The sequence below is a fragment of the Lepidothrix coronata genome, unplaced genomic scaffold (genome assembly GCF_001604755.1).
Source record: "Lepidothrix coronata isolate B3197 unplaced genomic scaffold, Lepidothrix_coronata-1.0 Scaffold29, whole genome shotgun sequence".
Lineage (NCBI taxonomy): Eukaryota > Metazoa > Chordata > Aves > Passeriformes > Pipridae > Lepidothrix > Lepidothrix coronata.
This window is the reverse complement of record NW_016690209.1, coordinates 2655773-2679481: the sequence shown is the minus strand read 5'-3', so window position 1 is coordinate 2679481 and position 23709 is coordinate 2655773. Positions and strand designations below refer to the sequence as shown.

Below are 23709 nucleotides of genomic sequence, written 5' to 3'. Positions count from 1 at the left end.
ACCCTTGCAATAAAGTTTACATGGAGGCAGAAGATAAAGGGCGCCTTGGGAAAAAGACACTTAAGTTTGGCTGGTTTTGTGACTGTGTTTAAACTAGTTCTAAACCTATTCCAGGCCACAGCCCTCAAAACTAGACTTTCTATCTTGGAAGCTCATGCGCAACCTCTGAATCCGAAGGACACTTACAGTCTGTTTCTTGTGTCCCCAAGGAATATTGTTCTTATTGTCCATCTAACACAGCTATGGAAGTCAATAATGAGGACTTAGCTTAAAGCTCAGTCCTCTCCCCTGGGTAGCAGTGAGTCAGGAAAAAAAAGCTGGGAGTCTGTACTGAAGCAGTCTGTGGCAAAGTAAAGTTTCAGCCCCAGGTACAAACAGAAGCAAACAAGAGCCTGTGCGGTGACCGTTCTTGTTTAGGATAAGCAGAGGTCAAAGTCTGTGGAAGCTCTGATTCAATTCAGTTCCTCAGCACTGACTTACTGAGAACTCCTTCTTAAAGTTTTAATCTAGTAGCAAGACTAGCTGCATCACAAGAGGAGATGAGAGAGAAGCTGCCCCTGAGCAACCTATTTCCTGCTAGAACAGCAAACTGTTTTGCAAGAGGGCCAGATATGAGTGCATCCGGTCTGCATCCCCGTCACGAGCCCTACCGTAAATCTCTCTGGCCTTCTGCAGTCTGACAATTTGGGCAGTCAGCACTGAAGATGGCTGAGTCAGCTCCTGTTCCTAGGAAAACTCAGAACTAACCACCACCCTCGTTTCCTTCCCTCAGTCTTTTTTTGCTTTTGTCTGTTTTAACGAACTCTTGTGCTGCTTGTGTGCAAACCATGGCCACAGCATCATCCTTCATTCCTTACAAAGAGGAGTTTGGATTTCAGCTTTACATAAGCAAGCAGTTCTTCTGCTCGGGGTTGGAATTTTGTTCAGCCCAGTTCAAAAAGCAGAAGTAATCCATTGCAGGTGCAGTATGGCAAGGACAACAGTGGAAACAGTACTTGCCGTGTTTCCTTGTCTGGTGTCTGATACATCAAACCTTCAGCTGCTCATTGACTTAGAGCCAGCTTCACACATGTACCTTGGACCAAAATCTGGGACTAGGTGGCTTGCCATCTGTGTTCCTTGTCTCTGCTTAGTTCCTGATGGTGCTTTCCTTGGGCTTGTGTCCTGTGGAATTTAAGGACCAAAATCCAGTTATGGCAGACTTGACAAACCCAACTTTTTTACTTTATTCTCAGTGAAAGATTTGAGGCATCCTGAATTGCTGCACTCTGAGTGCCCACCCTGTATGGCTACAGTGGTCTTTCCAGGGCAGGTGATCTCGGAATACAAGATCTGGTTTATTTTCTTTGAAAGTGCGTCTGCTACTGCTTGCCCTGTGCTCTGGGAATGGAGCGATTTGCCACACAGGTTTTAAAAGTTGCTGGTGTGCACATGGTTTCACTTCTAGTCCGTGCACATGAAGTAGCCCACTACTCAAATGGCAGGACTGCAGGCTGTGCTGGTGTTTTGAACCAGAAGTGAGGAAGGCATTGGTTCGGGTATCTTCCTTCAGCAGAGGATAAACTTGCTCTTACAGCTCGAGGTGGAGCTGTGCTCTGTGTTTTGTTTTCACCCTTCAGATCCTATCTCCATCTGTGCAAACTTCATTAACTAGATATACACTGTAATTTTCTTCCTCTGCAAGTGCTTTCTGGGTGTGTTAGTTGGGGAAACATTGTAACTAAGAGTTGTCCAAACCTTAGATGTACTCAGTGCTAAAATCCTAGTGTTACTTTTTAAAATGAGAAGAGGGCTGCCACCAGCTGCAAGAGGCCAGGAAACCTGCTGGTAGCTGGCTATCTTTAACCTAGTCGACAGGCTGGCAACTGAGCATAAGGCGAGTATTCTTGGACCATTTTAGCTGACTTGTTTGTCCAGCTCTGGGAAGCACCAGCTCCTGAGAAGGCTCAGACCCAGGTGTCTTCAGTGCCTCCCGTAGGGAATGCTCGTGCTGCTGGGTGATCTCCATCCAGTCACTTTGCATAGTAGCTGGTAGAGGGTCGTGGTACTGGTGCTGTTGCAGGAGATGAGGAAGTTACACATGATCGGTGTCCTTTTGGAAGCCAGACCCACTGAGTATTAAATCTACTGCTCTTCTTAAGCCTGAACAAAGCATTGAACAAGGCAAATTAAGGAGGTGGAGTTTTTCTGTGGGACAGAAAAGGGAGGTACTTTGTGTACTGCATTGAGCACTTACCTAGTCAGTTCCCAGGGGAGTATAAAACTCTGTCTCTTAGATGATATGATAATGTCTCTGCTTGCTCAGGAAATGACCATGTCTGTGGCAAGAACGTGTGTGAAGCCAAGGCACTGCTGGTGTGAAGCTGAGATCATGTAGTGCCCCCCTGTGGGCCCAGCACGAGGCTGCAGTGGCCACTTGTGTGTTGTGCAGTTGTTGTGGTGGAAGGGCAGAAATAAGAAGGATACGACTTTATACACTTTATACACGACCCAGACTTAAGGTGCCTGCTACTTCCCATAGTCTGGGCGTCTGTGCCATGGTAAATATCCAAGGCTTGCTTTAGGAATGCCAACATGAGTCTGCTCTGCGTAGGAACGTTTTTGGGAGTGGTATTTGGCCTGTCACTCCTTCTGCTCCACCATGTATTTGTATTGTCCATAATGGGCCAAGTCTGAAAAGCCATTTCACTGCTTGAGGTGCTAGGTTTCCTGCAGGGAGCTAAAGGCCAAAACTCCTCATCTTATTTGTGCTAATTAGCTACCTAATTAACAAAGAGCTGACCTGCTTTTTTCCTGTCCTCAGGTAGCCTTAAGCCTAATCTGCTTCTTTCTCCCTTCCTCCCTTCTCTTGCTACTGACCTGCTTGCCTGTTAACCCTGTCTACACTGCGCTTGCTACTATACATCTACTTCTTGACTTTCTGCGTGTGACTGGACCCCACCTGTAGCATCAGGTAGGAATCCTCTCTGTGCCTCTCTACACAACCCTTGGTGCTTTTTGGAGACGTAGAGCCTGGGTGCTGTTCGATGTATGCTAGGTTAGTGTTGGTATGTAACCCTAATGACTGCAGTCATTGAGAAACAGGCCTTGGGGATTAGCTCTCTTGTGGCCCTGGGGTTTCATGTTGTCTAAGGGTGTGAACTGCCACACCAGTCCATGTTAAGCTGCCTCTGTGCTTAACATGGATTGATGTGACAGTCTGAGACATGATTCGAGTGCCATTGGTGGAGCTCATGCCTGCCTGCACCTTGATGTAGCGTAATGGACTAGGTAACAAAACAGAAGAAATTTTGCTGCTGTTGTTATGACCAATTTTTGGTTAGGCATAGAATTTGATATATTGAGCAGAGAATGACCAAATCATGTGAGGTGTGACAGCACCTGTATCTTCAGTGACAAAAGCATTTATGTGTAATACATGGCAACTGTTTGCTCTTATATTTAGAGCAAGGTTTCTTAGTATTTGAATTTATTTAGAGATCTAAGATGTCATTTTTTTCCTTCAGACTAAGGAAGAGCAGTCTCAGATCACCAGCCAGGTGACCGGACAGATTGGATGGAGACGTGAAGGAATCAAATACCGTCGCAATGAGCTCTTTCTTGATGTGCTGGAGAGTGTGAATCTCTTGATGTCCCCACAGGGTAAGTAGAAGGTGTTGAGCTAGCATCCTTCTCCCCCTCCAGGTCTGGGAGTGGGGACTCTTTTAAGTGTTCTGAACTGTGATCTTTTCTAACCAGGTCAGGTTTTGAGTGCCCATGTCTCTGGCAGAGTGGTGATGAAGAGTTATCTGAGTGGAATGCCAGAGTGCAAGTTTGGCATGAATGACAAGATTGTCATTGAAAAACAGGGCAAAGGGACTGCGGATGAAACGGGGAAAAGGTAAGAAAGAGGTGTTATACCTGGTGGCCACTTGCCACCAGGGACTTATGAAAGGGCAACCCTTAATAGCTTTTCTGATCTGACAGACAAAAAGCTCATTTTTTTTTCTTCCCTTCAGATGTTACTGAAAACTTTGGGTAGATCAGTTGTCATGCAAACTACTAGCCTGAGGGCCTTAATACAGAGCTTCTCTACAGCTCTTTAAGTATTTTCAAACATAGTCTTAAGTGTTAAGAACTCTTAAGAGTTCTTACAGCTGGAAACACTTCCTCAAGATGGATTTTCCCAGAATCTGTATCTCTAGCAGTTCTAGTCAGTGCAGAGACTCTGAATCATAAGAGCAGTAGCAGTGCTCCCAAGGAACACTGAAGGAACTCCTCTGACTGCTCTGCCTGGACTGTTCCCACGAAGTAGAACAGGTGACATACTAGCAGTGGGTAAGCCCCTCCTGCGGCTTACAGGTGGTCAGTGGCCATGTGGGTTGGAGGCACATCCCTTCCGAGAGCTCAGCTTCCCTCCCTCCCACCTGCACCTCAGCCAGTACCCACATTGAAGCTGAAAACAGCTCTTAGGCCTTTTCCAGCCTTCCTGCTTGGGGTGAAGAAATAAAAGCAAAAGGACTTCCACTTTCTTCTCGCTAACAATTTGCAACTCATCTGTATTTCTCTTGGTTGTTTGTTTTGTTTTTTGCTGACCCCCAGTGAATTGGGAAGGTAGATAATCTGCTTCAGCTGTATGTGCATTCTGCTCTCCCCCTGTCTCTTGCTTCGTGTGACTTGTGCATGTAACTTGGATCTCAGACACTTTCCATGATGGTTCCTGTAAACAGAGCTGAGCTGCTATTTGCCTTTTCTCTTAGAACCAAGCCAAGAGCTATCACTTCACTGTCACCTTTAAGCCATCTTTCCTGTACCTGAATTGAGCTAGTAAAATGAATGAGCCTGAGGTGGCTGATGAGCCCTGTGGGGATTTACTCTACTGAAAATGTCAACTGCATGGGCCTCTGAAGAGTCAGTAACACTGTCACAAAGCTGCTGTGCCGGGTGCCTTTGCCTGTAATGTACTGGTTTTTTTGAGTTACAGAAGCAAGTTGAGCAGGGACTCTTTCTAGGTGGTTCTCCCTAGCTGTGATTATCCAGTGGTTAAGAGCTTGGAAATATTACTCTCTAGAAGCATTTAGTTATGAGGTGTTCAAAAGGGACAGCTGCTGCCAGTTGGTTTTTGGCATCTAGCATGTGGCAAGGCCAACCCTGAGTAATGCTGCCTGAGACTTGGAGCAGTGCTAGGCAGCAGGGCTTTCCCAGTAGTTTTCCAAAGAAACAGGAACTAGTTGGCTAACATTGCCTGTCATCTGGTCAACAGATTAGGAAAGACTAACTCCTGCTTGCGAAGCACAAATCACACCACTGGGCTGTGTAACTAGACAGCCAGTCAGCCTGGGGTCAGTCTGCTTCCCCTTTGAGCTGGTGATGGTGGTTCCTAGGACAGCTGAACCTGCCTGTAGTGCTCACACTGTCTCAGCACACTTGCACGGTTGTCCAGCAGTTGCTGGACGGTTGAGGCAGTTGAGGCAGCCTGGACAGTTCCAGCAGTTGAGGCAGCCTAGGTATCACATTGCTACGCTGCTGCCTCTTCTGTTGCTCCTGCCTTCACATCTTCTGGTCCCTCTTGGTAGCCGAGGGGTTTTGGTTGGCCTCAGGACCTGTATTCTCAGAGACTGGTACCCGGCCCAAGTTCAGTGCTGGCAGGTTAGGCTGATGTGCCTAGATAGATGGGTGGTATCTGTGTAGATTTTAGGAGAGATACAGACTTGTATGTCATAATATTGTGGTCTTGGCAATTCAGTTCAGAATCAAACCACGTGCTGGCAGTGTGGAAATGAACAGCTGTTAAGAGATTTCTGAACAGGGAGACCCTGAACCTGGCATTTCCTGGCTGTGTGGCAGTGGGATAGCTTTGTGGACAGGAAAGTGTTTTCTCTCTTTTGAACTGTGCTGTGGGAAGACTTGGGCTGGCAGAGCTGTCTTTGCAGTACTGAGTGCTGCTGGCAGGCAGACCCAAGCATTGTGTTGCTGGCTATGCCAAAAGGGTGCTCCTGTAAGCTCTCTCCTCTCTGGGGAGACGAGGGAGAGAATTCTTTCAAACAAGCTTCCTGAAATATGGTTTTTGTGGTGGTGAAACAAGGAAAGTCTGAGCCAAGAGGCTTCTGTCCCCTACATCTCTCCCTGCCTCCCCATTTCCTGGACACCTGCGATGGCAACATGCTCTGTAGAGTAGTTTCTGCCTGGACAGACTGTGACTGCACCAAGATACCAGGGCTGCAATTTGCACTTGTTTAACTCGTGTCTTGTGTTTTTAGCGGCAAACAGTCAATTGCCATCGATGACTGCACTTTCCACCAGTGTGTGAGGCTCAGCAAGTTTGATTCCGAGAGGAGCATAAGCTTCATTCCACCAGATGGAGAATTTGAGCTCATGAGGTACTGTGGTAGGGGGGTGAACAGGCTGGTGTTGGCATCTGCTTGCTGCTACAGTAATGTTGCTGCTCCCAGCCAGACTTGCAGCCCTTGAGCACTTAAAAAATACACACTTACTGCCTTCTTTTCAGAGTGGAATCTGTAGGGTGTCCCACAAATCCATCTGTTACAAATGTGGATGAAACTCAACTGCGTAGTTTTCTTTGCCACAATCGTAGTGTTGGGTGTGGGTTTTCTTACCTTCTCTGTTTGCTCTGTCTGGTTTTTTTAGTATTTAAAACTGGTGTCTTTGAACAGGGCCATTGGTAGGAACGAGATATAAAACTTGAGACTCAAGAAACCATTGCTGCCCCATGGCAGCACAGATCCTACTGCTGCTTCCTTCTGGGATGGTTCCCTTTTTGGCTGATGTTTCTAAGCTGTTTGCTGTGTGCAGAGACTGTCTCTTTTTGAAGGTGATACAATTTGAGACCATAAGGGCATTAACTTCTTCTCAGAGTTCACTGTAGCTTCCATCCCTACAGATACCGAACCACTAAGGACATTATCCTTCCCTTCCGTGTGATCCCACTGGTGCGGGAGGTGGGTCGGACCAAGCTGGAAGTGAAGGTGGTGATCAAATCAAATTTCAAACCTTCCTTGCTGGCCCAGAAGATAGAGGTAAGATAATAAAAACCTGTCATCTCTTGTGCCTGGCAGTCATGCCACTAGTTTATGCCCCCTGCAGCGGAGTCTTCACAAATGAGTCTTCAAGCTTGTACAGGGCTAAAAGAGTGAACTGAGTGTCCCACCAGCTGTGTGATGTTGCTGTGCTGTGGAAGGGGGCTGCCATAGAGTAGGAAGGTAGAAGCTGTTTTCATTTGCACAGCCACCTTGGCAGGGGCCTCATTCCTTGCAGCAACTGTTCACTTACTCTCTCAGCCACTATAAAATTTTATATTCTTCTGTCTGCATGATCTGATGGTATGTCAGACAGGCAGCAGGCTGTGAGCTGTGTAAGACAGGCTGAGGATGGCCTTGCAGGTTAGTTCCCGTCTGGGAAAGGCTCACTGCTGCAAGGCTGGGCTGTCCAGAGCCTGGTGCAATGCCATGGCCAGCCTGGCATCCTTCCTGAGCTCATCTGCCCAACATTAGCCAGGTTTCCTGCAGCCTGGAGGGCTCTGCCCTGTTCCTTACTGTCTGTTGTGGATTATGGAAGTGTGTTTGAACCTTTACTTCAAAGCAAGAAACTGGAGGACTAGCCTAGGATGCTGTTGATAGGTGATGTTTTCTGGGCCCTAAGATAGGAGAGAGAAGGCCAAGGGGTCCAGGACAGACAGTGTGAGACTGCACAGAGTGCCCAGGCTGCAGTCTCCTCGCCCCTGCTCACCAGACTCTGCTTTCCAGGTCCGGATCCCAACACCCCTCAATACCAGTGGAGTGCAAGTCATCTGTATGAAAGGGAAGGCGAAGTACAAGGCCAGTGAGAATGCCATCGTCTGGAAGTGAGTGAGCATGTTAGGGGTGGGTAGGGCTTGGAGGGGCAGTCTCTTTAGTGGTCCTGTCTGCCCTGAGCATGTGTAGCAAAGGGGACAATGAACTTGGGCAGTTTCTCACTTCTGGGCTTTGTCTGATAGGATAAAACGAATGGCTGGAATGAAGGAATCCCAGATCAGTGCGGAGATCGAACTGCTGCCCACCAATGACAAGAAGAAGTGGGCTCGGCCTCCCATCTCCATGAACTTTGAGGTGAGTCCCAGCCTGTCTTCCAGGGTGCACTTGACCTCAGAGAAGCTTAGTCAGTCCCTTCTGAGAGTTACATGGGTTTGAGTGTTCACTATCCCAAGCTGACAGGTGACTTTTCCTAGCATGAGGTCAGCCAGGTGGCAAAGCTAATGGAAGAAAATTGCCCTTAGAGCTACTACAGTCTGACACCATGCATGCAGGGAGTAGGGAAGGGAACAGTGGCTCTTGGTGTCCATTTCTAGATGCATAGCCCAGGGGCCTTCTGGCATTCGTGCACGGAGAGCATCTTACCCCCATTCCAATGCTTTCTGTTGCCTTTCCTTCTCTTAATAGGTCCCGTTTGCACCCTCTGGGCTGAAGGTGCGCTACCTGAAAGTCTTTGAGCCAAAGCTGAACTACAGTGACCACGATGTGATAAAATGGGTGAGGTACATCGGCAGGAGCGGGATCTACGAGACCAGATGCTAGCCCCAGCAGGCTGGCGGGCTCCCTCTTCTCCAAGCCATGCTCTGCCTCTCCTCGGTCTTCAGCTACATTCAGAGAAACGTCTGCCTGGCCCCTCGATGCAGATTGAAAGACCCTGTGGCTCACCCCGGGAGCGGACTCGCCTGCCTGTGCTCAGTTACCACCCATGCTGCAGATGAAGTTCAGAACCCAGTCGTGTGCAGAGGTGCAGCAGCATCCTGCTGCCCGTCCCAGGGTGGGCAAGGGCTAGTCTAACTCCCATCCTCTTGTGATCTTTCTAGGGAACGTCCACCATTAAACTCCTCTTCTGTTGGTGTCTCACTACTTGCATCATATCCTAGTATTTTTGAAGTTCTTGTGCATATGTACTCGTAGAATAGACCTAAACATAGACTGGACAAATCTGAGTTGAAGTTACCCTGGCTTCTGTACTAGCTATTGCTGTTGTGGTAGATGTTGCTGGCCAGTCTGAGATGCCTGGCGTGGTGAGTATGTTGGGCCCTCACCACAGGAGATGGTGGGCTCACCAGATACCACCACCACCACCTTATTTCTTGCAAAGTCGTCAGTATAGAGTCCTGCCGTGGAAGGTTTGTGACCAAAAAGGATGAGGGTTTAGGCTCTTACTGGTGTGTATGTGGGTGGCACAGCATTTCAGGTCTTTGGAGCATTTACCCCCACCCACTGCTGGCTTGAGCCAGTCTGTCCTTTCCAAACAAATTGGAGATGTGGCCCTGCTGTCCCAGGGATCGTGGGTCAGCTGAGCTCTGTCAGGATGTGAACAGGGTCTGTCCTCGGGGAATCTCAAATGCAGTTGGCGGTAAGAGCCCCCTGCCCCAGCCTGCCCTCTCCACACTTCTACCAAACGCTTCTGGGCCATAGGAATGCTGCTGCTACCCACAATCCTGCTTCTGGTAGTGTGGTCTCCATTTTGTACACTTTGTGATTTGTCCAGCTCTGAATCTAATAAAGTATGTAGAATGGAGAAGGTTGCCTGCACTGCTGTTTGGGACTGGTGCTGCAAGAGCTGGGGCAGTTCCCTGGGCTGTGCCACAGTGTCTCGGGGCTTGCTTGTGCTTCTTTCCCTGCCCGGGGCTGCCTGGGGGTTGGAAAGGAACTGCAAAGTAGGTGAAGAGGACAAGTGATGTTTTGTTTCCAGCTGTCTACCAGTGCTGCAGCTCCCTGGGGAAAGGACGGTCCTTTCCCTGGGGCTGCAGCTGGGATGAACTGAACTCTTGGTGAGGTGTGCCCAGCCCCCTGTAAGCCAGGCTTAAATGAACCTTGGTGGCCTTTCCTTTTGAACGAACTCGAAGCAGTTTTCCCTTTTAACTTGTTTTTTGTGTTGAGGGCCAAGGCAGGCACCATGCCCGGTAGCTGAGGGTACCAGCTGTACCTGGCCCTTGGCTCAGCCCCTTGGCCTTCAGTTTGTGAACAGATGAGGGTGTCTAACTGCTCATTCCCCAGACCTGGAGAGACAAAATCCAACCCAAACCCCAACCAGCAGTGTCGTGACCCTGGTTTGAGAGCAGAAACACTGATTTTAAAAGGGAGGGGAGAAGCCAGAACAAAACAAAAAACACATACACACACAAAAAAGAAAACCCAAACCACCAAAAATCCTCTCCCCAAGCCTCTTTCCCTCTGAGACAGGACAAGCAGAGGCTGAGCGGCCTCTGGTGCCATGACGGGCCACTCCGCTCGCCCCCGATCCATCGCTCCCATCGCTCCTGCTGCTGCTGTCCCGGCACGTGGCAGCGGGACCCCTCCGGCCGGCGCACTGCGCATGCGCGTCAGATCAGGACTACATCTCCCGTCGGCCCCCGCGCCATGGCGGCCACCTCCCTTCTTCCCGGCAGCGCGCGCCGGCCCTTCCGGTGCGAGCGGCGGCGGCTCCGCGGGCCGGGCCCGCCCCGCCATGGCGTCCTGCGCCGACATCCTCCGCTCCGAGTTCCCCGACCTGGACGGAGAGCTGTTCGCCTACGTGACGGGTGAGCGCCGCCCACCTGCCCGCCGCGGCTCGGCCTCCCGCCCGGCCGCGTGTCGCGACACCTCCGCGCTGTGGCGACAGCACCCGCGTCGCGACGGGCGGCCGGGGAGGGACAGGGAAGGATGGAGCGGGCGGGTGCCACCTGTCGCGACAGCGCCGGCGCTGTGTGCCCGCAGGGATCCTGCACGGCGGCGGGGCGGACTTCGAGTCGGTGGAGGAGCTGGAGGAGGCGGTGGGCGAACTGCTGCGGGAGGTGTCGCAGGACACCAAGGACGACGGCGCCATCCGGGAGATCTGCCAGCGCCTCTTCAACACCCTGCAGCTGTAAGGGCGCCCGGCCCCCCGCACACCCCCTCACCCCGCTCCCCCAACTCACTCTCCTCCTCCTCTCCGCAGGGATGAGGGCCAAGCCCAGCGCTGCAGCCAGGTGCTGCTGGACGCCCCCATCCAGCTCTCCCAGATCACCGATGGATATGGTGAGTGACTCCCACCCTGCCATCAGGATGCCCGGGGCTCAGAGTGGTTCGGGGCTTCGGGTGTGCACACCTGACCTTGGGGAGTAGAGCTCGGGCACCACTCACATGTGCACCCCTCTCTCATCCTGCTGCTGTGCTGTGGGCAGCAGTGCCTGTGGGGTAACCTGAGGTGAAGGAGTAGAGATGCACTTTGTTCCCCTTTTTCTGTTGGGAGAGGGATCATTCGTGCCCGGGCTTGGGCTGCCATTAAGGCAGTGCTTTGTGGAGCCTCCCTGACACATGAGCTCACCAACCCAAACATGTCCTTGCAGGTGACACCAGCGCGGACCTGCTGCCGGGGCTGCTGCTGAAGAGAGGCCAGACCTCGGTAAGTGGGGGCTGTGCCCTCATGGGAGCATCTGACAGGTGGGGCTGCAGGTGCCCTGCCCTGCTCCGGTCACCTCTCCCTTGGAGAGCAATGGGGACAGGCTGGTGCTGGTTAGGGGCACAGCTGCAGGGGTTACTGCTCCTCCTTATCAGGCTCTCTATAGTCTGAGAATCTCTTGACCTTAGTCTGGTGAAGGGGCTCAACAGGTGTTATTATCAACAGGAGCTTATTAATTTGACAAGATCTATTTTGCTGTAATTTCTTAATGAGGTTCAAAGCATAGATGATGCAGTGGTGGTGCTCAGGGTGCATCTTCTCTGACTTTCACAAGGATCTTTGGTTCCTACAGCAAAGCCTTTGATTGAGAAAATAGAATGTCCCAGGATGACACCTTGAATATTCAATGAGAGATAAAGTCCTGCCTAGTGGCAGAATGTGAGGATGTTACAGGTCGGGAGTTAACTAAGAGCTGCTGTAGGAGAGGTTGTAAGCCCAGCTTTAGAAACAGCTGTAGGTTGTCGTGCTTTGAGAAATAAGATCAGGAGTAGAGAGGTTTGGAAGCACTTACACTCCATGACCTGAAGGAAATCGGGACATCTCTATCAATGGAACGCGCAGCTTCTCAGGAACTTGGCTTGCCATCTGCGTTGGATATGCCAAAGTTTGAGTGCGGGTGAGGTGCAGTTGTGCATCTGCAAAGCAGGGAGCTCTACAGGGTGGGCAGTCTCTCTACCAGGCTGGTCCCTCACAGAGCTCTCCTTTCCATGGGTTAACGTGTTGAGAATGAGAATCCCTTGCTTGGAGACTGAGACCTAACATTATCCCCACATGTCTGAACGGGAGTCTTAAGTAAAAGCTGGCAGCTGTGGCTGGTTTTGGCACCAGAGTGTTGCTGCTGGGTTCACTTTCTGGCTCTTGTGTCTGCAACTCAAAAAATAATCTTCAGAAAAATTGGAGACAATTCAGAGAAGGCCTTGGGAGGGCTGTCAAGTTTTGGAGGACATGTCTTACTGGGAAATTCAGGGAGCTGGTTATGGTTTACAGAGTGACTCAATCTCTCCTGTAAGTGTGGGGTCCAGTAGCTCCAGTAACAAGGCGCTCTTCAGTCTGGCACACGGGTCTGTAACATGCTCCGGTGGCTGCAGAGTTGCCTAGAAATATCTAGGAGTGTTCTTGGTCAGCCACAAATATTTGACTCGATGCAGGAATAAGCTGGAGTGGGCTGAGAGCCTGGCCAAGACCAGAGGCCAGGTTAAAACACTTGGCGCCTTCTTGCCTTCAGGGTTAATTAAATGTTTTTTGTCTCTGATCCACTGCACAAGCTGAGTTTGTTCCAAACTGGTGAAAGTTTAATGTGTTGGGAAGGGAAACACCTTGTGGTGCTCTTTGAGGGTGGGTACAGAGTGTACCAGAGGAGGCACTGGGATAGCAGGTTGCTGCTATTGGAGTGACTTGGCTGATCCAGGTTCCTGGAACTACAGAAATGGGACATATGATAGGTTCGGCCAAACCCTCTGCCTTGCTGAGGCAGAACTTGTGTATGAGCAGTTGATTTAGGACTTTATTCCTGAAGTGGTTTTCTAGCCTGATTAGCCTCTTGAAAATATGCTTGAGTCTTTCCCAGTTTCCCTGTCCTACCTCACTCCCTTTCTTTCGGGCTTAAGAGGTTGACTGATCTCTTTTCTCCCAGAGCTGGGCTTTTGGGGCTTTTGCTGAAGATGCTCTCTCTTCTTCATACTCTGTTCCGTGTCCCAGATGGTGAATGCCAAGAAACTGGAGAAGGCAGAAGCCAGGTTGAAAGCCAAGCAGGACAAGAGGCTGGAGCGGGATTCCCTGAAGTCATCTGGCCCTCTGTGAGTATGGAGGGTGCCTCCAACGTCCCCATCCCGTTCTGCTGAGCAGGGCTGGGATCTGGCTGTACCAAAGCTTTCCTGTTGAGCCCCCTCTCTATCTTCTGCTGGCCTGCAGAGTCCTTGAGGAGGCGTCTGCCAGCCAAGCTTCCAGCAAGAAGGAGACTCGCATGGAATCATCAGGCAAGAACAAGTCGTATGATGTGCGTATCGAGAACTTCGATGTGTCCTTCGGTGAGCGGTGAGTGTGGGTGGGGAGGTGGGACAGATCCTGGCTGGGATTTTGGACCATGGGGGATTGAGACTGGATTAGAGAGCAGTTGAGAAATTACAGAGGGTGTGAGAAAGATCAGGAAGCAAGGTGGGCACTGACCCCTTCGCCTTTGGGCAGGAGAAGCCTGTAATGGTTACTTGGCTTCAGCACAGCCTGAAATGCCCCCATCAGGGCAGGTGGCTCTGGTTATCTCCTCTCTGTGGGTCAGTCTGACCCCAGACCTGTCCTCTTACTTTAGTGTCCTGCTGACCGGAGCAGACCTGAACCTGGCCTTCGGACGGCGCTACGGGCTGGTGGGCAGGAACGGGCTGGGGAAGACCACGCTGCTGAAGATGATCGCCAGCCAGAGCCTGCGCATCCCCTCCCACATCAGCATCCTGCACGTGGAGCAGGAGGTGGCAGGGGATGAGACGCCGGCGCTGCAGAGTGTGCTGGAGTGCGACACCACTCGCGAGAGCCTCCTGCGGGAGGAGAGGGACCTGACGGCCAAGATCAACGCTGGCAGGTGAGGTGTCACCTGCCCTTCTGTGGCCTCTTCACCACAAGGTCTCGTTGTAAGGTCTCTCCCTTCCAATGAAGGGCTCTGGTGAGGATGGGCTGCATCTTGCCCACCTTAGTCCTGCCTGGGAAGATCAGCCTCCTCCAGCACTCGAACTCTAACCTGGTGAGTCCCACATGCTCCTCTTTGTTCTGCTCCAGGGGGGAAGGGACAGAAGGTGCCAGACTATCAGAAATCTACGCAAAGCTGGAGGAGATTGAAGCAGACAAGGCCCCAGCGAGGTGAGACAGCCCCGTGGGCATCACTGTCTGTTGGCATGGCCAGAGCTGAATAGTGGTTTGGGGTATGGAAGGGTGATACTGTGGCCCTGGGATCCAGAGCGTGGGGATGGGGCTCTCTCTACTGCCTTTTCTTGTCTCTTCTGTGCCACAGCTCTGCTGGATTAGGAGTAGTTGAGCTTCCCCCTGAAGCTGGAGGGATTTTTTTTGCCCCAAATGGCTTGCATTGTTGCTGCTGCTCCTCTCGGACCTCCCTAGGTTCCTGGTTTCTGGGGGATGTTTTTGGGATGTTGGTGGTAGTGAGACTCTCTTCCTGGCCAAAGAGCTGAAAAATCCTTGCAAATCTCCTGGTACTTCATGAAGATGCTGTGCCCCACTGGGCTGCATTTCCCAGTCAAGTGCTGCCCTTGGGTGTGTAGGGAAGTTTTCCTGCACCAGAACGGCTTTAAGCCATGCAGCAGAGTTCCCTTGGTGGGTGAGACCTTGGACTGTGCTCTGCTGTTGGATGCTGTACCTGGATTCCAATTGTCTCCCCTTTTCCCCAGGGCGTCTGTCATTCTTGCTGGGCTGGGCTTTAACGCAAAGATGCAACAACAGACAACCAAGTGAGTTGCTAAACTCTGGGTATCAAGCCAGAAATGGGTATGGGGAGGTGTTCCAAGTGAGGGATAGAACAAGGGTCTATCCCTGCCCATCCAGGGCCCATCTGCCCTGGGGGTTGCCAAATCACCTTCCTCCTGGACCGCAGATCTCGTGCTGTGCCTGAGATACCTGCAGGGACAAGTGCCTCTGGATGACAACAGAGCCAAAAGAGCCTTGGGAAAGGCTGGCAGACAGGCAAACACAGTGGTTCTGCATTGAACAGTAACCCCTCTGCATTCTCTTCTCTTCTCAGAGAGTTTTCTGGAGGCTGGAGAATGAGACTGGCCTTAGCCAGAGCCCTGTTTGCCAGGTTGGTGTCCAGGCCTTCATGCTATGGGGTTAAGCCTCTTTGCTGTCCATGCTGCGAGGTGCAGGGGTGCTGCCTGGGGGTCCTCTCAACTCAGGCTCTCGAGTTGGGGCCATTGGAGGCATCACAGCTCTGTGTGTGTGGTGAGATACTGAACTGGCCCTATGCTCTTTCTGCTTCTGATCCCATGTCTTCTTTTCCCTAGGCCAGATCTCCTTCTGCTGGATGGTAAGTTGATACTGCAAGTCCCCTCTGACACCACTGCAGGGCCTGCCTGTGCCCTTGTTGGGGTTGGGAACATGCCATGGCCTTTAGCTGCCTGCCCAAAATAGCCCCGTGTGACGGGCAGGCCTGGCAGCGCAGTCGGTGCTCCACTGGCACGGGGAAGTCTGCTTGGGCAGCCACTCTCACTGCACTCAGCAGAGCCCTATCCGTGCCCCAGCCAGGTGGTGTATGTGTCATCTTGTCCCAAGTGCTGTTCCCTTTCCCTCACTGGTCCCTGAGATGTGCCCTGGCTGCCAGTCCATGCTGGGGGCAGTCCCCAGCTTGGGTGGGAGATCTGGGTGAGATGCTGCTGTGGGGCACCAGGGTCTGGGTATCAGTATGAAGTGGGGGGAGTATCCCTGCCTGAGCCTCAGCCCCTGGTGCCCACACCCCATCACACCCTACGCAAGAGTCCCCTGAGCTGGAGGGAAGGTCCCCATTCAGCCTCTCTTTCTCCTCAACACTGATCATTAACCTTTCCTCTGGGGAAAAAAGCATAATCCAGCCATCCCATCTCTCCTGACTTCAGTGCCTCTTTCCCTTCCCTCAGAGCCCACAAACATGCTGGACGTGAGGGCTATTTTGTGGCTGGAGACCTACCTGCAGGTAGGGGGGGGATGGGGGGCCTTGATACAAAGCAAGGGGGAGGAATGGAGACGTCCTCTAGACTGGTGTCTCACCTGGCTGGGTGGTGGGACCAACCCCTGTGCTCTGGTTGATGGTGCTCAGGCCTCCCTCTCGCCGTCTCCTCCAGACTTGGCAGTCGACCATCCTCGTGGTGTCCCACGACAGGAACTTCCTGAATGCGGTGGCCACGGACATCATCCACCTGCACTCGCAGCGGCTGGACACGTACCGTGGGGACTTTGAGAACTTCATGAAGATCAAGGAGGAGCGGCTGAAGAACCAGCAGCGAGAGTATGAAGCCCAGCAGCAGTACCGTGAGCACATCCAGGTACTGGGAGAAGCCAGTAGAGTTGGGGCATTCTCCCAGCCTTGTGCCTTTCTCTCTGCTTTTAGACCTGTGGTTGTATTGCTGCAGGAGGTTTGGCAGCAATGCAGGGTGGCTGGTGCTGAAGGGGACTTGGAGTTCTCTGATGCTTTTCTCTCTTGCAGGTTTTCATCGACCGCTTTCGCTACAACGCCAACCGGGCGTCCCAAGTCCAGAGCAAGCTCAAGCTGTTGGAGAAGCTGTGAGTGCCTGTCCTGCTCCTCTCTGGAGGTCAGGGAGGGGCAGTGCTAGTGGGAAGAAACAGAGGATCCCAGTGTGCCTGGCAGATAGAGTTGTGGTATGGGCTTTAAGCACTTGTCTCTGGTATAGAAGCTGGAATGAGGTGTCACAGAGCTGAAGACTCTACCTGGGCTTCCGGTGTGAGAGCACACCCTCATTCAAGGCGCCTTGGTTATGTGTATCCTCTTTTTGCAGGCCAGAGCTGAAACCTGTGGACAAGGAATCTGAGGTGATCATGAAGTAAGTGTCACCTGAGCCCTTGCTTGGAGGGTGCTGGCTCTGTTTTTGACATGAACTTCTTCTTGGTCCTGTCCCAGCTGGGACAGCCATCCCTTTGTGTGGTCCAGCCTTACTCTGACAGGGAGCCCAGACAGACCTTGCTTTCAGGCTGGGTTCCCTCCTGGGGCCAAGGCTGCAGGTCTTTGTCTCCTTCTCGTGACCATCCTTCCTAGAGGCCCTGTGTGGCAGGGAGCCCTCCTTGTCACCTGGAGGGTGCAGAGATTATCCCAGGAGGGCTAGGAACAGGGTCTGGGAGGTTCCTGGCCGTCTCTCACCTCTTCCTGCCTTCCCAGGTTCCCCGACGGCTTTGAGAAGTTCTCCCCCCCAATCCTGCAGCTAGATGAAGTAGACTTCTATTACGAGCCAAGTCACTATATCTTCCGTTCCCTCTCCGTCTCTGCTGACCTGGAGTCCCGTATCTGTGTGGTATGTGGGATTGCAGAATAATGGCAGCTGCGAGGGACCCTGGGAGGTCCCTGCTCAAAGCAGGGACAGCTTTGATGTTAGATCAGGTTGCTCTGGTCCTTGTCCAGTTGTCTCTGGGGAGGACTATTTCTCCCATTCTGGGTCCTGTTGCAGCATTTGATCACCCTTATTTTGAGGAACATTGGAACATTTTTCCTAATACCAGTTAGAATTTGTGATTTATACCCATTGTCCTTCATCCTTTCACTGGATGTCTCTGAGGAGAGACTGGGTCCATCTTCCCTGTCAACTGACAGCAGCATCAAGTGGGGGCTACATTGGATGGGGCAGCAGAGATGCTGTGTGCTTGCAGCTGAGGCTGGACCAGGAAATCCTTAGGCTCGAGGGTGAGGGGGGAATACCTCCCGACATTGCTGCCCGTGCTGCTCATCTGTGATAGAAATGCAGCTTCCTGCTAACTGGAGTCACTGGTTATGCTCCCATCCTGCTCCCCCTCATCATCCATGAGAGATGAAATTCCTTGATTGCTGCCCCCCTCTCCAAAGTACCTTCACGGATTTCATGTTCTCCAATGCTGCTGCTTCTTCTCTAGGTTGGGGAAAATGGAGCTGGCAAGTCAACCATGCTAAAGATCTTAATGGGGGAACTGGCACCAGTCAGAGGGATCAGACATGCTCACAGGTACCTGGGAGGAAGAGCGGGGGGATTGGGAGGGATGGTGCAGCTGGAAGGCTCCTGGGCTGTGCTTTGGAGTGATGGCTGCTCGAGCAATGGGATTGGGTCCAGCACACCCACACATGTGACCCCTCTTCGGTAGCTGCAGCTGCCAGTGCCGTGGTTGCAGGGCCTGGTACCATCTCCCAATCCTTCTTCTTATTTTGCAGAAACCTAAAGATCGGTTATTTCAGCCAGCACCATGTGGATCAACTGGACTTGAACATCAGTGCTGTAGAACTACTGGCAAGAAAGTTCCCAGGTGAGTTTTGGAGATGCCCACAAACCCCCTGCTTGGGAGGGAATTGCCTGGAAGTGCTGCTGAATTCCTCCTGTCATGCTGGTCTGGCACAGGCTGCCCAGCTGCGTGAGCTCAGAGCCGAGGGCTCTGTGTCATGCTAGGTGTCCATAGCTGTGTTGTGACATGATCCTGCAGGGAAGACAGAGGAGGAATACCGGCATCAGCTGGGGAGCTACGGCATCTCGGGAGAGCTGGCCCTGCGTCCTGTGGCCAGCCTGTCCGGGGGGCAGAAGAGTCGCGTGGCCTTTGCCCAGATGACGATGCCCTGGTAATTTTCTCCCAAATACCGTTAATTATTGCATGGCTTCATCCCTGGAGTCTTCTTCACTGGGAGGAAGGCAGGCGTTCAGGAACTTTCTGCTACCCCACGGAAGCCTTGTTCTTGGGGGGTTTTATGGGGAGGGAGGTTGTCACCCTGGGGGGTGGGGGGATGGTGTGGAAGGAGGCAGGTGGTTTTCTCCCACTGCTTTGGGCTCAGGATGAGATGTGTCCCTGGAGCTGGGCAACCCTGATCCTGGAGCCAGGCACATGCCAGTGGCTGTGGCTCTAAGTGGTTAAAGCAGCAGTGGACCAAGCCCAAGCCTGTTCAGTGCATCTTCAGAGCTGCCTTCTCTTCCAGTCCAAACTTCTACATTCTGGATGAGCCGACAAATCACCTGGACATGGAGACCATTGAGGCACTGGCAAAGGCACTGAATAAGTTCCGGGTAAGGTTGTCCCAGTAAGATCTGTTTTTCTAACACTTCCTGCAGCCTCCAGCTCAAGGTATTTGGTATCTCAGTGAGAGGTGGATGGTCAACACCAGTGGCGACTTCAAGTCTAGGACAAAATTTGGGAAATCAGTCACATTTCTGCCTTAGCTGTCCCTCCTGGTGGTTGGTTTTATTTGCTGGCTTTGTCTGAGAGAGGCAACAGCAGCCCAGAGAGCATCTTGTCCCCCATCCTGATCAGCCACCTACACTCTGTGACTTTATCACATGCTGTGTGCAGCTCTCAGCCCTGCCTTGGGGCCACTCAGATCTTTCTTAGGCACGTTTTATGGCTGACCTCCAAAGGCTCAGGCTCCAGATATGACTGTGATCGCCCTGGATATCAGTGGTTGTTGCTCAAGTTGGAGCAGTTTTCCTGTGAAAGAAAAGCTTAGCTGAGGTTGCTCAGGGCCTTAACTAGACACCTTTTCAGTGTTACTGACTTTGCATGGATTCTCCATCCTTGAAGTTGTCTGAGACCTGGAAAGCCAGTAGCAAACCTTGCACTTACTTTCCAAGAGTGGAGACTAAATATGTTCCTGCTGCACATGCCTCATTTTTACATGATCTGTGTCCCCCTGAAGGAAGAAAAGGCTGCAGTGAGGTCCCTGCCAGTGAAATACTGTTCAGTTTTCCCTGAAGTGGATGGAATCCTGAAGTGCTGGGCACAGGCTGGACAGGGGCACAGGATCTCCATGCTACTGTCTCTGAGCCCTGGGTTGTGGTCCACTAAGTTCCCATTTTTCTCCCTTGTGTGTTGACAGGGTGGTATAATCCTGGTGTCACATGACGAGCGTTTCATCCGCCTGGTGTGCCAGGAGCTGTGGGTGTGTGAGAACGCCACCGTGACCCGCATCGAGGGTGGCTTTGACCAGTACAGAGACATCCTGAAGGAGCAGTTCCGGAAGGAAGGTTTCCTATAAGGGAGGCGGGAGCCGGACTGCGCCGGGGGCTGGAGGGCAAAGCTCAGCCACCTTGGCATCCATCCCAATTGTGCCTGGCAGAGCGCCGAGGACGCTGCTGCCCACATGGACTGTCAACCATGCCATCAAACTGCCACCTGAACTGGTCTCCCCTCCCAGGGCCGGGTGGAAGGACAGCGTGGGAGCAGGAGCCTGGTGCTGTGCGTGGCCAGGGGCACGCCAGGGACTCTGCCACTGGCCAGGGCTGCGCCCAGCCCTGGGCACACTGGGAAGGCTGTGCCTGGAGCTGCTGCTCTGCCAAGAGGGGGGAAGGCGGTGTTGCATCCCTACCCTGGTTTAACTCCGTGCTCTGGAGGGCAGGAAAGGAACTGTTCTCCGTCTTTCTTCGCTTCACCCTCTGCCTTTTTCTTTCTTTGTTTTTTTGTTTAACTGCCTGAACACTAGTCCGGCTCCATCACATGCCACTGTCCTCCCTGCTGCCTTGGAGGGAAATGAGGCCTTTGCTGCTAAAAGTGACCCCGCCTCTTCCCCAGCCCCCCGATGCTGGGGCTCGCTTGCGTCTGTAGTGCCGAGGGAGCCAGAGCCTGGTTCACCCAGGCCCTTCTCCCTGTTCCTTTCCCTGTGCTGCTGCTGATACCGCCTCGCCTGCCTTGCCTTTGAACCGGCCCAGGGGGTGGGCTGTCCAGCATCCCTCCCTGCCCACCCACACGGAGGTTGTGGTGTAAATAAACCCAGGATGCAGTGGGTGCAATGCTCTCCTTTTGCTGGGGGGCTGTGGGGCTTTGTTTGGCAGGGGTGAGGGGGAGGTTGTCTTGCTGCTGCTCGAAGGGCAAGGTTGCCCAGCAGGAGATGCTTTCCAGATGATTCTTTCCAAATTAAATGGCAGCTCTGTGGTGCAGGGGAGGCAACTAGCTGGGGTGGGTTGTGTGAAGCTGTGACATTGTGCCACTGGTCACTGGAGTGCCACAGGGCATTAAGGTGCCACCTTGGGGGGCAAGGCTGGGGTCCAGTGTCAGCTCTGGAGGGTCCAGGATCCAGTTGTGGTTTGATGGCTGTGTGAAGTGAGCAAGAGGAGGGGACAGAGCTTTAAACTAGATTTAGCAGGGTAAGGGGAGGTACTTCTGAGTGCCTGAGAGGAACCAGGAAACACTAACACTTTAGGAAGCAACCGGGTAATACCTATAAATTGTCGCAAAGGAATTATTAGGGAGGGCTTCTCCCAAGAGGTGAAGAAGCTGATAGCCTCCCTGAAGTGTCTCCACCCCAATGCACACAGCATGGGTTACAAGCAAGAGGAGTTGGAAACGGTGGTGCAACTAGAAAACTGACCTAATTGCTATCACAGAAACGTGATGGGACGCATCATAAAACTGGAACACTGCAATGGAGGGCTATAAGCTTTCAGAAGAGGCTGGGAAGGAGGGGCAGGGCTGTTGGGCTCTATGTTAAGGAAGGGACAGATTGTGAAGAGCTGCCTCTGAGTAACAGCCATGAACAGGTTGAGAGTCTGTGGATAAAAAACAAGGACTGGACCAGCCAAAGACCCCCTGTGGTCAGGGTCTGCTATAGGCTGACTGATCAGGGGAGCCTGCTGACTAGGCTGCCTTACTTCAGATACAGGAGGCGTCATTGGCAAACTCCGTGTACCTTCAAGTCCTGCATCCATGTTGTTTATGAAGATGTTGAAGAGCATTGGCCTTAAAATTGTGTCCTGCAGAACCCCACTAGCGACAAATTGCCAGTCTGTTGTCACCCATTCACTATTAACCCTTTGCACCTGTTAGACGGTTGCTCACCCATTGCATGAGGTGTTCGTCCGCCTGTGTGCTGGACATTTTGTCCAAAAGGATCCTTGGAGAGACAGTATCCAAAGCTTTACCAAAATCCAAATAAGTTACATCTTTTTGTGTCAAGGCTTCCTTTGATCGACTACATGGGTCACCTTGTCCTAAAAGGAAATTAAGCAGGACTTTCATGGTCCTCATGAACCTGTGCTGGCTGGGACCCATGCCTGCATTGTTCTTCAGGTGTATTTCAGTAACTCTCAGAATAATCTTCTCCATAATTTTACCAGGCACCAGGATCATCCCTGTTACCTTTCTTGAAAACTGGGACAGCGTTTGCCCATTTCCAGTCAACTGGGACCTCTCCAGATTCCCAGAGCAGTTCAAAAATTACCAAGAGAAGTCTCATGATGGCATCCACCAGCTCTTTGAGTACTCTTGGATGAATCCAATAAGGCCCCATAGGCCATCCCTATAAAGGGATCCAGCTGGAGAAGAAGATCCTGCGTGAGTTTGGGGTTGACTAGGAGTTTATCATTCTCACAGTCATGGTCCTCCAGCTCAGGGACCCCCAAAGCCCATCATTGGTGTTGAAGACTGAATTGAAGAAAGTGTTAAACATCTCTGCCTTACCTATGTCCCTGCTCGTGGGGTGCCTATCCTCATCCAGTAATAGGAAAATGCAATTTCTGGACTGGACTTTGCTATTGAAATATTTAGAAAAGAGGTAGAGGAAGTTTTTATACAGGCACATAGTCATAGGACAAGGGCGAATGGCTTTAAACTGCAAGGGGGACATTCAGGTTGGATGTCAGGAAGACTTCCCTAGGAGTGTAGTGAGGCAGTGGCACAGGTTTCCCAGAGCAGCTATGGATGCCCCATCCCTTGAGTTGTTCCGGGCCAGGTCGGACGGAGCCCCCCGGTGTGGTGGGTGCCGCCCCGCCCTCGGGGGCGCGCGGGGACCGTTCGAGCGCGGTGTTCCCCCCCGAGCCTCAACATTCCATGAGCCGCGACCCCGCGCGGGCGGTGGGCGGTGCTTCGGCGTTGCCGTTGGCGGCGGCGGCGGGTCCGGGCGCGTCCAGCCTGGCTGCGCTCCGGTGTTCGGTACCGGGAGGGGCGGACACTCACCGGCACCCCCCCCGCACCGGGACGGTCGAGGCGAGGCCCCGCCTCCGCCTTCCCCGCCACCAGGTGGTCCCGCCCCTGCGGCCGGGGCGGCGCTCGAGCCTCGCTCCCACCGGCGGCGGGCACCGCACCGCACCGCACCGGGACTGCTACCGGCACCGGCATGAGCGCCGGTGGGCAGCCGGCGGAACCCTGCCCCCGCGGCGGGCCGTGCTCGGCGGGGAGCAGCCCCGTGCCCAGCCCCGCGTCCCCGGCGCCCGAGGAGGTGAGCGGGGCGGCGGGGAGCGGATCGTGCGGGGGGGTCGGCCGCATGCTGGGGATCGGGGCTGCAGGGCCTCCGCGGGGTGCGGGAGTGCCCTCAGGAGTGTGTGGAGGGGTCGTCTGTGAGTGTGTGTGCGGGGGGGGTGGGCTAGTGTGGCTCTGTGTGTGTGCGGGGGGGTACCCTGTGTGTGTGTACGGGGGGGGGTCCGTATGTGTGTGTGTACGGGGAGCGGGGGGTCCCTCGGTGTGTGTACGGAAGGGGAGGGGGTTCCCATCTGTGTACCGGAGGGTCCCTCTGTGTGGCTCTGTGTGTGTGTACGGGGGGGGTGTGGATCTCGGTGTGTGTGTACGGGGGGCGGGGGGTGCCCTCTGTGTGTGTGTACGGGGGGGTCCCCTCTGTGTGGCCGTGTGTGTACGGGGGGGGGG

General features: G+C 52.9%; 3 protein-coding genes across 13 annotated transcripts in view; all 3 read left to right on the top strand.

The window, feature by feature from the left end:
• Positions 1-9531, top strand: part of AP2M1 (adaptor related protein complex 2 mu 1 subunit) — a 28588-nt gene extending 19057 nt beyond the window's left edge. For 4 of the 11 annotated variants that reach the window (XM_017810549.1, XM_017810548.1, XM_017810551.1 and 1 more), the window contains exons 6-14: positions 2948-2953; positions 3507-3642; positions 3739-3880; positions 4582-4593; positions 6240-6359; positions 6881-7016; positions 7743-7840; positions 7973-8084; positions 8415-8879. In XM_017810549.1, the coding sequence (XP_017666038.1) occupies positions 2948-2953; positions 3507-3642; positions 3739-3880; positions 4582-4593; positions 6240-6359; positions 6881-7016; positions 7743-7840; positions 7973-8084; positions 8415-8549 (897 nt within the window). In that variant the 3' untranslated portion in view covers positions 8550-8879. Of the gene's footprint in view, positions 1-2947; positions 2954-3506; positions 3643-3738; positions 3881-4581; positions 4594-6239; positions 6360-6880; positions 7017-7742; positions 7841-7972; positions 8085-8414 lie in introns of all 11 variants that reach the window. The other 7 variants (XM_017810554.1, XM_017810556.1, XM_017810558.1 and 4 more) reach the window with 5 other exon arrangements.
• Positions 9532-10422: 891 nt separating this feature from the next.
• On the top strand, positions 10423-20859 carry ABCF3 (ATP binding cassette subfamily F member 3). Its single transcript, XM_017810546.1, has 21 exons — positions 10423-10534; positions 10710-10857; positions 10930-11009; positions 11321-11376; positions 13132-13229; positions 13345-13467; positions 13739-14005; positions 14200-14280; positions 14823-14882; positions 15173-15229; positions 15432-15454; positions 16041-16096; positions 16245-16445; positions 16607-16683; positions 16917-16961; positions 17294-17426; positions 18019-18107; positions 18311-18402; positions 18577-18709; positions 19061-19148; positions 19955-20859. Exons 1-21 carry the CDS (start codon positions 10462-10464, stop codon positions 20111-20113), a joined length of 2139 nt encoding a protein of 712 aa, XP_017666035.1. The 5' UTR covers positions 10423-10461; the 3' UTR covers positions 20114-20859.
• Positions 20860-23185: 2326 nt separating this feature from the next.
• LOC108495128 (PHD finger protein 13-like) overlaps positions 23186-23709 on the top strand; it is a 4153-nt gene continuing 3629 nt past the window's right edge. Inside the window, exon 1 of the mRNA XM_017810449.1 lies at positions 23186-23287. Within this exon, the coding sequence (XP_017665938.1) occupies positions 23186-23287 (102 nt within the window). The remainder of the gene's footprint in view (positions 23288-23709) is intronic.